Below are 12,230 nucleotides of genomic sequence, written 5' to 3'. Positions count from 1 at the left end.
CAGCTTGGTGCTTTGCGACCACCTAGAGGGGTAGGATAGGGAGGGTGAGAGGGAGATGCAAGAGGGAGGGGATATGGGGATACATGTATACGTATAGCTGATTCACTTTGTTATACAGCAGAAACTAACTCAACATTGTAAAGCAATGATACTCCAATAAAGATGTTAAAAAAATGTTTTTTAAAGAAAAAAGAAGAATGTATTTCTCCCCCAAGATTACAAAGTAAAAATGTTTTATCTTAGGAACTGCAGTTAAAGAAAAGCACATATAATTAAGAGACAGCCTCTTTTACAAACTGAATGTAACAATAATTGGATTTAATTTGGTTATGGTTATTGATTTACATGTTTTTTTACAGAAACATCTTTGAGACCATAAAGAATATTATTAAAAAAATTCAAATTAAAAAAAAATAAATCTATGTGTGTAGAATTAATGTGGCAGCTTTTCCTCTTCTCCTAAAAAGCTGCTGTTAAATGGATGACATTCTAGAATAGAGTACATGTTGATTACATGTGCTAGATTACCAAAAAAAGGCACTGTGAACCCCATGTTTCTTTTGAGCCCAGGAGGGTTGCCTTTCTTTTAAGTATATACAGCTCTGGAGAAAGGAGTCTGCGGTGGACAAAAAGGAGCTCAGAATAGGTTTTCTGACAGCTCATTATACTTCTCTGGTCCCAGTAGCCTCGGCCTCATTTAATGGGGGTGATGTAATTACTTTGCCCAACTTCCCTAACAGTAGTAGAGAAAATCTTAGCCTACGATTCACACAAACCGAAAAAAGACTAAGAATCAAAAAAGTCATTTATTCTAGATTAACCCTTGTCAAAAATTTCCTTTAATTTATAAAAGAAATAAAATTGAAAAGGTAAATCTATAAGATGATGTATGTGCAAAGCTTATTTGGCATTGTATTCTCCAAATAGAAACTGAAATTACATGAGCGAAGAAGCAGTCACTTATTCACCATCCATAATAAGCCAGGATGCTGGGTAGCAGAAATGACAGCAACTAGGGGGAGCGAAGTAGCCAGGCAGGCAGGCGGACTTTTCATGCTTTTATCTCCTTTCCGATAAATGTCTCCTGGCACAAGCATTCTTTAACTGTGTTATACCTTTTTATGAAACAAACAGTACTATTTTTGTCTTAAAACCACTATCATATTTCATCACAAATTACACATTCTAGGGTATACCAACCCTTCAAACACCTGGGCCGTCTGATCGGGATTCAGGATCAGACAACTGTGGTATCGCCTGAGAACGGCCACAATGCAGACACACAGTCCCGTTGTGTAACTTCCTGCCAGGCTGGAGGATTTCAGGAGCAGTTCGGCTTCCACAACGCTCAGTTCATTCAGGAGCTACAATGGGAGAAAAGATCGAAGAAAAATGTAGCTGCCAAAATAAATAGGAAAGATGTTTATTTTTACAAACCACGGATATACTGAGTCATTCTAAAACTACTTGATCTCCTTCCTTGTCCTGCCTCAGGAACATGCACATATACAACCACAGTCTCGGCACCCCAATGAATTAACTAGTTTTTATTTTTAATACTTTATCAAATTATAGAGTTTTCCTTCTGTGTGGGCATCATGGTCCATGCAATCGAGAGGTACCCAATACTGAAACAGTTATCAAAATTTTATGGTGGTCCAAAGTTCTGGACTGGATAATTTCAGAGAAGAACATCTCCACCTCTGACTTTTTTTCCACTTTCCCCTCCTTTTCAATAAATGGAAGATTTTATCATCATTTTCTTATTATTAACAAAGCTAACACCTCCAATAGAATAAGTAAAAGAAACCAAGTTTTATGTCTACTCACTAGTGACATAACAAATGAACTCAAGTATGTGTATAAGAAAAATAGTGGAACAAATTAATAATGTTTCATATTTTTTGCTCTTCCCTAAAATATACTCTATTATAAATAGCAAACAAACTTTCACCTTTCCCTAAGCAAAAAACAAAAGACAAACAAGAAATACCCTCAAAGTTCTCACGTTTTAAAGTGACTATTACTATATTTTAGCACCAATTTAATTATTTAGTTGAAAATTATGAACACAGATGCAATTAAAGCGCTAGTTGAAAATGCTAGTTGAATACTGTTGACTCAGAATGTTCCAACTATTCAAAAATGCACTGGGTGGCTCATTTTAAACTGTACAATGCCTAGTAGGTTTGCCTTCTGAAAAAAGAGAGAAGCAGGATCCCTTTGACACCTGTATGGCAAAGTCAATGAGGCCATTGATATTCAGTGCTGGCTCCATGAGATCAAAGATGAGCTGAATATGGTGAGCCAATGGGAGATGGTACGATGTTCCTGATGCAAAGCTTGTGATTTGTTCCAGCACATTGTTAGAGATCTGTGCGGAAAAAAAAAAAAAAAAAAAAAAAAGTGAAAGTAATCATAAGACCAACAGTCCAAATAACTTTTATTTATTAAATTACTTCAATTCTTAAGGTAAAAAACGTGAATTTATACGTGATTCTACTTAGAAGTTGAAACATATTTCTACAGAAAACAAAACCATGTACAAATGAAATAACATCCTTAAAACAACTATAATTTGAAGAAATAAGCCGAGTTGTCATTCAGATCTATACCCAACTCTCCTAAAGGTAGAACAACAATAAATGCTAATTAATTTCCAGATGACATTTATTTGACTATCAATGGATTTGTAAAACAAAACAGATTTGGTTTCTTCTCCATGGCATAGTAATTTTTCTTCAGTCATCAACAGATTTCTCCCTTATCGATAGCAATGTACGACTAAAATGTAATAATATAAGTACTGCATTATAGATTATTTTATATAGTGTTGACTATTATCATACGGTAAAAATATTTCCATGATTAAAATTAATTCCTCTGAGGAAGGCAACCTGACACTTAAAACTGAACTGCTTGATAGTTTAAGATGCCTCCAAATATGTTTTAAAAATGTATTTATAAAACAAGTAAAGCCAAAAACATATATTGCATGAAAAAGATTTTTAAGGAAATATCCCAAATGCGTAATAAAACAGCTTTAATGGCTACCTGAGATGTCACTTGATGTTGATCAAAATATGAAAGGAGTTGAAGTTTTGTGAACACAGTCTCCAGTGTTGGAAATGCCTCCTGTTTGCTCTTCCTGGCTTTCTGTCCTTCATCTCCAACTAAATAAACACACAGTAGGTACATTATTTTCCATTTAATTGAAGCTCTTGACTTTAATGGATACTTTCTATTGAAGTATAACATACGAATGGAAAATTGTACAAGCTCACTGAATTTCTACAAAATAAATTTATGTAATGAAACTCAAATCACAAAATCACGTACCAAAACTCCAGAAGCCCCCTCAGGTTCCCTCCAGTCACTTCTTCCTCCTCAGAGAACCAAGATCCTGACCTCTAATGGCTTGGATTAGTATTGCTCACTTTGGAACTTTATACAAATGGAATCATATGATACGTACTTTTTACATCTGCCATCTTTCACTGAAAATTATGCTTCTGAGATTGATTCATATTGTTGAGGTAATTTTATTTTTTTTCTAAAAATTAACAATTCTCGGGACTTCCCTGGTGGCGCAGTGGTTAAGAATCCGCCTGCCAATGCAGGGGACGCAGGCTCGATCCCTGGTCCAGGAAGATCCCACATGCCACGGAGCAACTAAGCCCGTGCACCACAACTACTGAGCTCAAAGAGTAGCCCCACTCGGCGCAACTAGAGAAAGCCCACGCACTGCAGTGAAGACCCAATGCAGCCATACATACATACATACATACATACATAAAATTACAAAAAAAACCCCCAAAAACAAAAAAACAATTCTCATTTATGTACTCTACCTAAACTTTTGGCTATTAATGAGAAGTCCCTCTATAAATGCTTCTTACCCACTGACTTTTAAAATACAATATCAACAATGAATGGGGGGAAAAAAGTCACCGAGGCTCACATTGATATAATAGGAAAAACTTCACTGGCATTTTCTTAGGAGATTCCCAAACAGTTTAGTACGTAAAAAAGGAAATTTACACAATTCCTAACTTTTTTAGGGGTAGAAAGGAATTAAATCTCTCCACCTTGATGGAAAAGTGCTACCTTTATCAATTTAGCATAAAGAAGTTTGGAGAAAATATCAATAAGAAATACTATAAACATTGCTTATTCCAGAGGGACTCTTGCTCTTAACAGCTCTAAGGATAAGATCCAGAAATAATTAGGTCCTATTTTAAAATATTTTTAATATATGTATTTACAAACACAAATCTAAAAACAAAAACGAAATGTTGGATTATACAATCTCCACGAAAGATCATTTCCAACACTATCATTCTAAGCAGTCAAAGGCTACTGAGAAAAAAGCCCTCTAACTCACATCATCTTATTTGGGAAAGTTTAATTTGGGGAACAGAGTTCACTTTATTGATTTTTCTATTAAAGATTCAAGAATGATTTCACTAAACTCAAAAGGCTTTGCTAATGGCAAATGTAATGGATTTAGAAAATAACAAGAAAGGAGGCTTCTCTTTCAACAATAAGCAATTGTGGTTTATAGATAGGCAAAAGACAAGCAAAAAACCCAGGCTGTTGTGCTTCCTAAAACAAACAAACTTAGAATTAAAAGGTGCTGACTAACATAAGGTACAAGATTGTGTGTCACTGTTGTCAAATATCACCAAATGTAACGCAAATAATAAGAAAGGAGTTCATGAAACCTACTTGTTTTTCAACATCTATTCTCAAAGGTACAAGTGGCATTTTGCCTTCAATACAGCTGTTTGCATGTCATGAGCATGTATAAAATATCCCAGTTTTGGATTTTTCATTTACTAACATCATTAGTCCAAGGCTGAAAACTTACACCAATAGTCTTGGGTACCATGAGCTTTGGAAGTGAAGTTAATATATTTAATCAGTCCTTCCTGGGACCAAAACCAAGTCTGTTACCAAGAAAAGTAACAGACCGGAGGACGTGGACCCAGCATGACAACTCACAAATACCTCTTTGTTTGGCTTGTCTATATTAATAGGCTCTGTTTACTTACACATAGCTAACTTCTCAAGACCTCTTATAAAAAAAGATGTAATTGACTCTTGGCAATTTATATTCACTTTGAGAGAAAAATTTAAGAAATTACTGGTGGTTCTCAAAGGAATATGTTAATGACATTTATGATAACAATATAGTCATAATTTATAGATTTCCATCTGTTTTATGTTAATTTGCTTTCATAATATATATTATTGCTCTCTTGTTGCTTAATTTTGATTTTCCTTTTTTTTTTTTTAAATCTCTAATCCTGGAAGTTCTGACTTTTATTGGTATGGTAAAACTTCATTAATGTTTTGAAAATTTACACCCAAAGGTGACTAGTCAATGTAAATGTAAAATGAGATTTGAACGTGTTCAACTGGAAATGTCATTTCAGCTTTAGATGATAAATCTCCCCCCGCCCCCAGGCAAGGTCTGGTTGATCTGATAGCACTCCTAATGAGGTCCTCAAAATCATGTTTTTATGTGTAGCCAGAAATCAAATACATGCTAAGACAACTTCTGTTTTCCTGTCTCACCAGCCTCTTTATCAGAAGGCAGCTCACTACATCCCAAATTAACAAACATATTTTCTGGTTGAGGAGTTTTATCTAAAACGTGGGAAAGACAAAAATCCCCACTGAAGATGACCCTCTCCTCAGGGGTGCATCTAGTACTGTACTGGATATCTCAAAAATTAGCGTGGAACAACAATGATTTTCTCCTGCTGAGTTCACAAGCAAGAACTGCCTATTTAAGAGACTGGTACGAAGATAGGACAGACAATAGTCTAGCATTTTAAAAAAACTCTTTATAAAGGAAGGAAGTAGACTCAGCAGAAAAGGAAACCGCAGTTGCTTCCTTCCCCGTCCCACCCCTCTCAGCGTTCCAAAACCAAACATTCCACAGGACCTGAAAAGACTCTCTAAAAGTAATTTAGGTAAAAGCCCATATTACTGAATCTTCTAAAGGAGACAGTGTCCATCCCATTCCCAAATATACAAAAAGTAGCTTCAGGGCTTCCCTGGTGGCGCAGTGGTTGAGAGTCCGCCTGCCAATGCAGGGGACACGGGTTTGTGCCCAGGTCCGGGAGGATCCCACATGCCGTGGAGCGGCTGGGCCCGTGAGCCATGGCCGCTGAGCCTGCGCGTCCGGAGCCTGTGCTCCGCAACGGGACAGGCCACAACAGTGAGACGCCTGCTTACCGCAAAAAAAAAAAAAAAAAAAAGTAGCTTCAAATATACTTTGCTAGCTAGTTGCAGGGCTTTGGGATTCAGCCCATTTCCTCTTTTCTCCAACAGAGAAAACAGCAAAACAACAGATCAACAGTTTTTCTAGAGCAGTTCTTCACCCCTCCCCGATCTCAATAAGGACAACAGGGTTTCATTTCCCTTCCAAAACCTCATGGTGCCTGTGTAGCACTAACTCTTTAAGAGGCCACAGAAGTGAGGTAGGGAATGTGATGCAAATAACATGAAGGTAGCCTTTCCACTGTGTTCTAAGACATCAGACACCCAAAACACACATTCAGACTAAAAACACTTCGCCCTGCCCTCGTACCTTGTTTCTGCATCTGCACCCTTACTGATGGAGAGGAAAGAGAGCTATTTGCAATAGTTATATCTGTCCTTTTCTGTGGGAAAGATCTAGTGTGGGCAAGCTCTAGTAATTCATCCAGTTAAAGTCCTAAAGACTGGATCCCCTGTGGAGAGGTTCGTAAAACAGTATTTATTTTGTACTGAACAAGAAAGCAGGGTCCCTAGAGATGGTTTATGCCAATGTATAGGAAGCGTGCTGTTTGCACAGGGAAAATCCAAACTTTTTTTCCCCATTATATTATTTAAGTAACAGAGAGATAAATACCAGTGGTGGTAGTGGAGTATACATAATGATAGCATACTTTAAGTCGTACGACTGTCTAATAAAATAAACAAACTTTGAAGAGTAATTAGGCAAATGTGAAGTGGATAATTACAACGTTCCAATTATGTTATATGGTGACATAGTACAAACGCATAACTTCACCGTAAGACTATGTAAAAAGCTTGGTGACAGAGCATTCCAAGTGAAGGCATTATGGAGTAAAGACCCAGTTTTCTTTTTACTTGGAATCATTTGGAGACCTGGGTAGCCTCCACTGCTTACTGCAATTATTCTTCTGAATAATGTAAGAAAAGATCAGCCACTACGATGTCATGATTTTTAATTATCATGTAAATATGAGGACCCAGAGCCAACTATAAGCTTGAAAAAGGATGGAACTGCGGGAATGGACCTCTTCCAGCCTAAGGGTTTTCCAACTCATTCTTCAATACTTTATGTATGACTACTGTGGAAAATTTGGGAAATATGAAAAAAAGAGGGGCAAATAAAATCACCTACATCTATCTATAGAAGGTGTTATTTTCATGCGAGCATTACTATAAATGGAACCAAGGCCTTAAAATTTCAATGTGCTTATTCATATTTCAACGTGACAGTCATTCGGGGGAGGAAACACTCTGCTGACAGTGCCATGTATGACTTTGATAAAGACTGTGCTGAGGGGACGACAAACGGCAGCACAATGGGGGCAAATGCATTAGGGCTCTTTACCCCCGGTCTCTGTGGTGCTTTTCTTATTTAGGATTTTCAAAATATCTTTGGTAATTTTCTTCAACTGATGCCTGGCTTCTTCACGCTCTTTGCCCACTCCATAAAGAAGGATTGTGCGCTGGTTATACTCATGACTTGAAGATTCATCCTGAAAAACAGAAAATGCATTTTGAAACCCCTGTTTAAAGGGTGGGGTTCATGGACATGATATGCGCTGACCACAGCATCTCCATGCTGGCTCGTGCGGTGGTGGCATCCCGCCCACCTTTCAATTCACCTCAACCTCCACTGGCAACACGCTTGTTTTTCCAGTTTGGAACTTGCTAAAGTAAAAAAAAAAGTGTCAACTGACCTGAAGTCTTAATAGAAGCAGTTGATGTGGGCGTACCTTACAGAGTAAGTTTTGACTCTTGATTGTTTAAAATTTAACATGGTATTAATTTCACATCCTATTACATACTATCTAGTTAAAATTTTTCCTTATGGAAAATGTTATTTCTTAGCAAGCTCAGTTTTCTGCATACATTAAACATCATTAAACATTTTATATTTAGAAAAAAAGAGGATCCTCAAGTACTTTTATTAAAAAAAAAAAAGTTCCATTTACTTCCAATATGACTGTGTAAGACACATGTATATTTCTTTCCAAATGGAAAACGACAGACAACATGGGTCTCATTAGGTGTGAGGAAAATAGCTGGAAATGCAAACACGTTCTGACACCACCTTCCTCTTCTGGACCACCTCCCCACACCTGCCCCACAGACACAGTGAATTCAAGCACTATTTTTCCCACATGGGAGAGGAAATTACTTAGTCACAGCATCACAAAAACATACACACTGCTAAACACATTCTTTAGCCAGAGTTGAATAGTCCAGGATGTGTCCTCTCTTATGCCTGGTTTTGAATTTTTCTATCTAAATTTCTCTCTTGGATCCTATACTCTTCCATTTTCTTAGTGAAATTCCTAGCTCTATGTTTCAGTTCATCTCCTTTTCTTACCATTGGTACATGTTTGCCCACGCGAGGTACTTACTCTCCCTAACAGTATCTATCCCTAAGGAGCTCACATGAGGAAAGTTTTGTCTCAGGGAAAACAAACTGCACTGTGTGCACGTAAATTAGTAATGGCTGCAAAAAAAGAGCGAAGTCCTTGTGACCTGGAGAACGCCAATGTTCAATTTGGAGTACTCCACGTGTGTACTCTGCACAAAGTAGCATTTTGCTTCTTTAGCCTTGAAGTAAGAGCCTGTTTCTTCTCAGTTTCTGTCACTGTTCTCTCAGTCTCTTTTTGTCATTCTGTCTTTCTCTCACCTGCCTGCATTCAAGGCACCACTTCTTGCACTGGTTCCTTTTTTATAACATTCTATTAGAAATATACATTTGCATACTCTGCCAATCTATCTTGCTACCATGTCCCCCAATAATTAATGTTTCAGGTTGTTCAAACCGAGTAAGTCTTTTCTAGAAGCTGTTATTTAATACCTTGAGTTTCAAAATCTCCTCCAAAGTCTCAAAAGGCAGACCTAACCACAGGATAAAGTTGACCTAGGTAGTGATTGCTATATCTCAGTGACCTGAGCTACTTTGTCAATCTCCAATTTTTGTTGTTGTTACACAGCATTACTGATATACTTCCTGGTGGGGTGTGTACATATAAGCAAGCCCTATAAAGGGGACAGAAAGGCGATGAGGAAACTGCACAAAACTCAGATGCCAGTCATGTGCCCTGGTGACTGTTTTCAGTTAAGGCACCTGTCAAATGGTAATAATGTAAACCTGTTGTGTGAGGGCTGATGGAAAGATGTTAGCAACAGCTGTTTATGGAGAACCTACAGCAAGACAAGGTACTAAGAACTCTGAGAAAATGCAAGGACGAATGTTCCCTGATGTAAGGAGTACAGATTCAGTATCATAGAGATAGTATCTACAGAGCTCGAACCCCAAACAGGGATGGGGAGGGAAGGTATCCTGGAAAGATCCATGTGTTCTATGAACACGGGGTACTATGGCTCCATACTGGCCCAATAACAGCCCAAGCTCAGGGTGAGAGAGAGCTGTGACTGCCTCCAGGGTGTGTCACTTGCCAACGCCATGGTCCAAGAGGATGAGCCTTTTTGAGCCTCAGATTCTTCCTCTGAAAAATGGTTAACACTACATACCTTATAAGGTTTTGGTGAGAGTGGGGATCTGTCGGTAAAATGCTTAGCGGCATATCAGACACAGCACCCCCTGCTGTCCGTTGATATTACTGCACCTCCACGCCTCCCCTGCAGGCACCCCACAGCCGCGCTGTGCTGCATTGCTCAACATTTCCCAAGGTGCCGGGCACTTCCTTACTTTGCTGGTCTCCTCCCACCACCTGAAATACTCTCAACAGCCTCAACTGCACTTGTGGAAATGCAATGCATGATGACAGCGTCAGGTCCCTCCCTCTGTCAACTCAGTTTAGCGAAGGCCCTCACTGCAGAGGGAGGTGGGGGAGGAGTGACTTTGGAGCATCTATCACTGTGTAATTCACCTATTTTCTAGGTATCTGTTTAATGTCTGTCTTCCTCACTAGACCATTCACATTTATATTTTCCTTAATGGCACTGACTAGGCACTTAATATTTGTTGAATGCATGAAATAATGAATAAACAAGTGGATTAATAAAGAAACATGTGACTAAAAGAATAGGGCAGGGATGAAGATAAGAAAAAAAAAAAAAAAAACTAGTTTAGTAGGAAACTTAACCTGATAACTAAGTGCTTAAAAAACCTGAAGAGGAAAAATGAAAGGCAGAGAGAAGTTTAGACCAAAAGAATCTGTAGGGTGTAAACTAGGTCTTAGTGGTGGGAATAAAAAATAAGCAGCAAAATCAAGAGGTATCTGAGGAAGTTAGGAAAGGATCAGGCATCTGAGTGAATGTGCATCTCACTGGATTTCAAGACGGACTCACCAGATAAAATTTGTTGGGGTCCAGGCGGGGAGGGGGAAGGGCTGGGAGCTCATGAATTCACCGTTAGGTGAGAGGAATTCAAGGGGTAGGTGGAAATGTATTACAAATGTCTAGTAGGTGGTTTGACGGCAGGTCTAATGCAGAAGTGACAGCTTACGGATAAGAGCACTATGTAACTGAAAGGGATTCAAAACCCCCATGTTCTCTTTGGGCAGGGGTTCGGAGGGAAAACAGCTGCGATAGTGAAGAGGATAAATAGACCATCAAATGATGGACACACACTCTCCGTAGTTAATAAATAATCGGACAAGTCAAGGTCACAAAAGCAAGGGAAGGGTCAGTTAGCAACAGGGGTCATCAACAGTGTTGAATACGGTTAAGAAATCACAATGGATGCTGGCTTCTCTGACTTGTTTCTTTAAAAAAAACCACACGTGTGAACCTCAAAAGAGAAGTTTCTCTAGAGTAGTAGGGGCAGATGGCAGGAAACAGGAGGCTGAAGTAAGAGCAGATGGTGAAATGGTGAAGGTGAGGGAGGTAAACCACACTTACTAGTAGTTGGGTATAAAGAGCAACAGCTTGAGAGAAAAGTGATCATTGTATCAGGACAACCAATGACGAACTGGCTTCAAAGCTATGTTTCAAATGAGTCTCCATAAAGGAAATCCGGACTGGAGGGCAGATAACTGACAAAGGAGATGGGCAACAGTGACCTCCTGTCTGGATTAACTTCAAAAGACTAGGACATCTTTCTACTTAACCACAGACAAAAAAGAAAATGGGTGAAAATACAGGGAAATCTGGAGGTGAAGAAGTGAGGAACTTGAATTAGTTGTATTAGTATTAGTTCATTGGCTCTGTTATGTTCAGGGAATTGGGCCAGAAGCAAAGCAAAGTCATGAGGTGAGAGTAAGGGGATGGAATTAAAAAGCAAGAGAAGCCTGCAGTTAGCTGGGTGGGGTGGTGGGGGGAATCACTGGTCAACCTCTATATGGGGCATGAAGACTGTGTTTCTGATAGTTAACAGTTTTTAGGGAAACCATGAGAGCCATTACTAGTCTTCAAAGAGGAAAGGCAAACACAGTTTCAAAGCAACTCTTTTTCAATAGCCTACAAGATTGGTTTACATCAATTTTTTGTGCATGTAGAAAATGCACAAATCTTTAAATAGCAACTTATACATGAGAATAAGGTCAATCTCAGAAAATGGACCAAATATATCCAAAGGTATCAATGAGTTCTACTTTTTAAACTAGGTATTAAAACACCCTCAAGTTGCATAGTTGTAAAAGATCAGTACCAAAGAATTATTCTCTTGTTGATACCCTGAAGGACACATTTGTGGGGTGGAGAAAGAATCCATAGGAGAGTCCGTGGAAATCTAGCTAACCCCTTTCACGCTAGCTCCCTGCTGTCCTTGGGTTAAACAGGTCACCTCCCCTGTAAACTGAGTTCTGAAAATCTCATCCTCCAGATCAATCACTTTCTTTCTTCAGATAATATCTCACATTCACACTTAATTGATCTTTTAAAAACTTAGGAGGATGCACATCCAAAAACCCTGGAAGGATTGTTGTACTACAGAAATTAAAAGATGTCTCTTGAGCCAAATGTCCTGAAAAGGGAAAACTTGGAGTTAACTGAAGCCT

The 12,230-nt window shown here is 38.6% G+C and overlaps 1 protein-coding gene across 2 annotated transcripts in view; it reads right to left on the bottom strand.

The window, feature by feature from the left end:
- Window positions 1-12,230, bottom strand: part of MED12L (mediator complex subunit 12L) — a gene marked incomplete at its 5' end in the record, with an annotated part of 320,500 nt that overhangs the window by 66,429 nt on the left and 241,841 nt on the right. For both annotated transcript variants that reach the window (XM_079705501.1, XM_079705502.1), the window contains 4 exons: window positions 1,201-1,364; window positions 2,231-2,374; window positions 3,055-3,173; window positions 7,637-7,784. In XM_079705501.1, coding sequence (XP_079561627.1) covers window positions 1,201-1,364; window positions 2,231-2,374; window positions 3,055-3,173; window positions 7,637-7,784 — 575 coding nt within the window. The remainder of the gene's footprint in view (window positions 1-1,200; window positions 1,365-2,230; window positions 2,375-3,054; window positions 3,174-7,636; window positions 7,785-12,230) is intronic.

This window comes from Hyperoodon ampullatus (assembly GCF_949752795.1).
Source record: "Hyperoodon ampullatus genome assembly, chromosome: 5".
Lineage (NCBI taxonomy): Eukaryota > Metazoa > Chordata > Mammalia > Artiodactyla > Ziphiidae > Hyperoodon > Hyperoodon ampullatus.
Note: the sequence above shows the minus strand (reverse complement) of the source record. Positions and strands in the feature narration are given on the sequence as shown.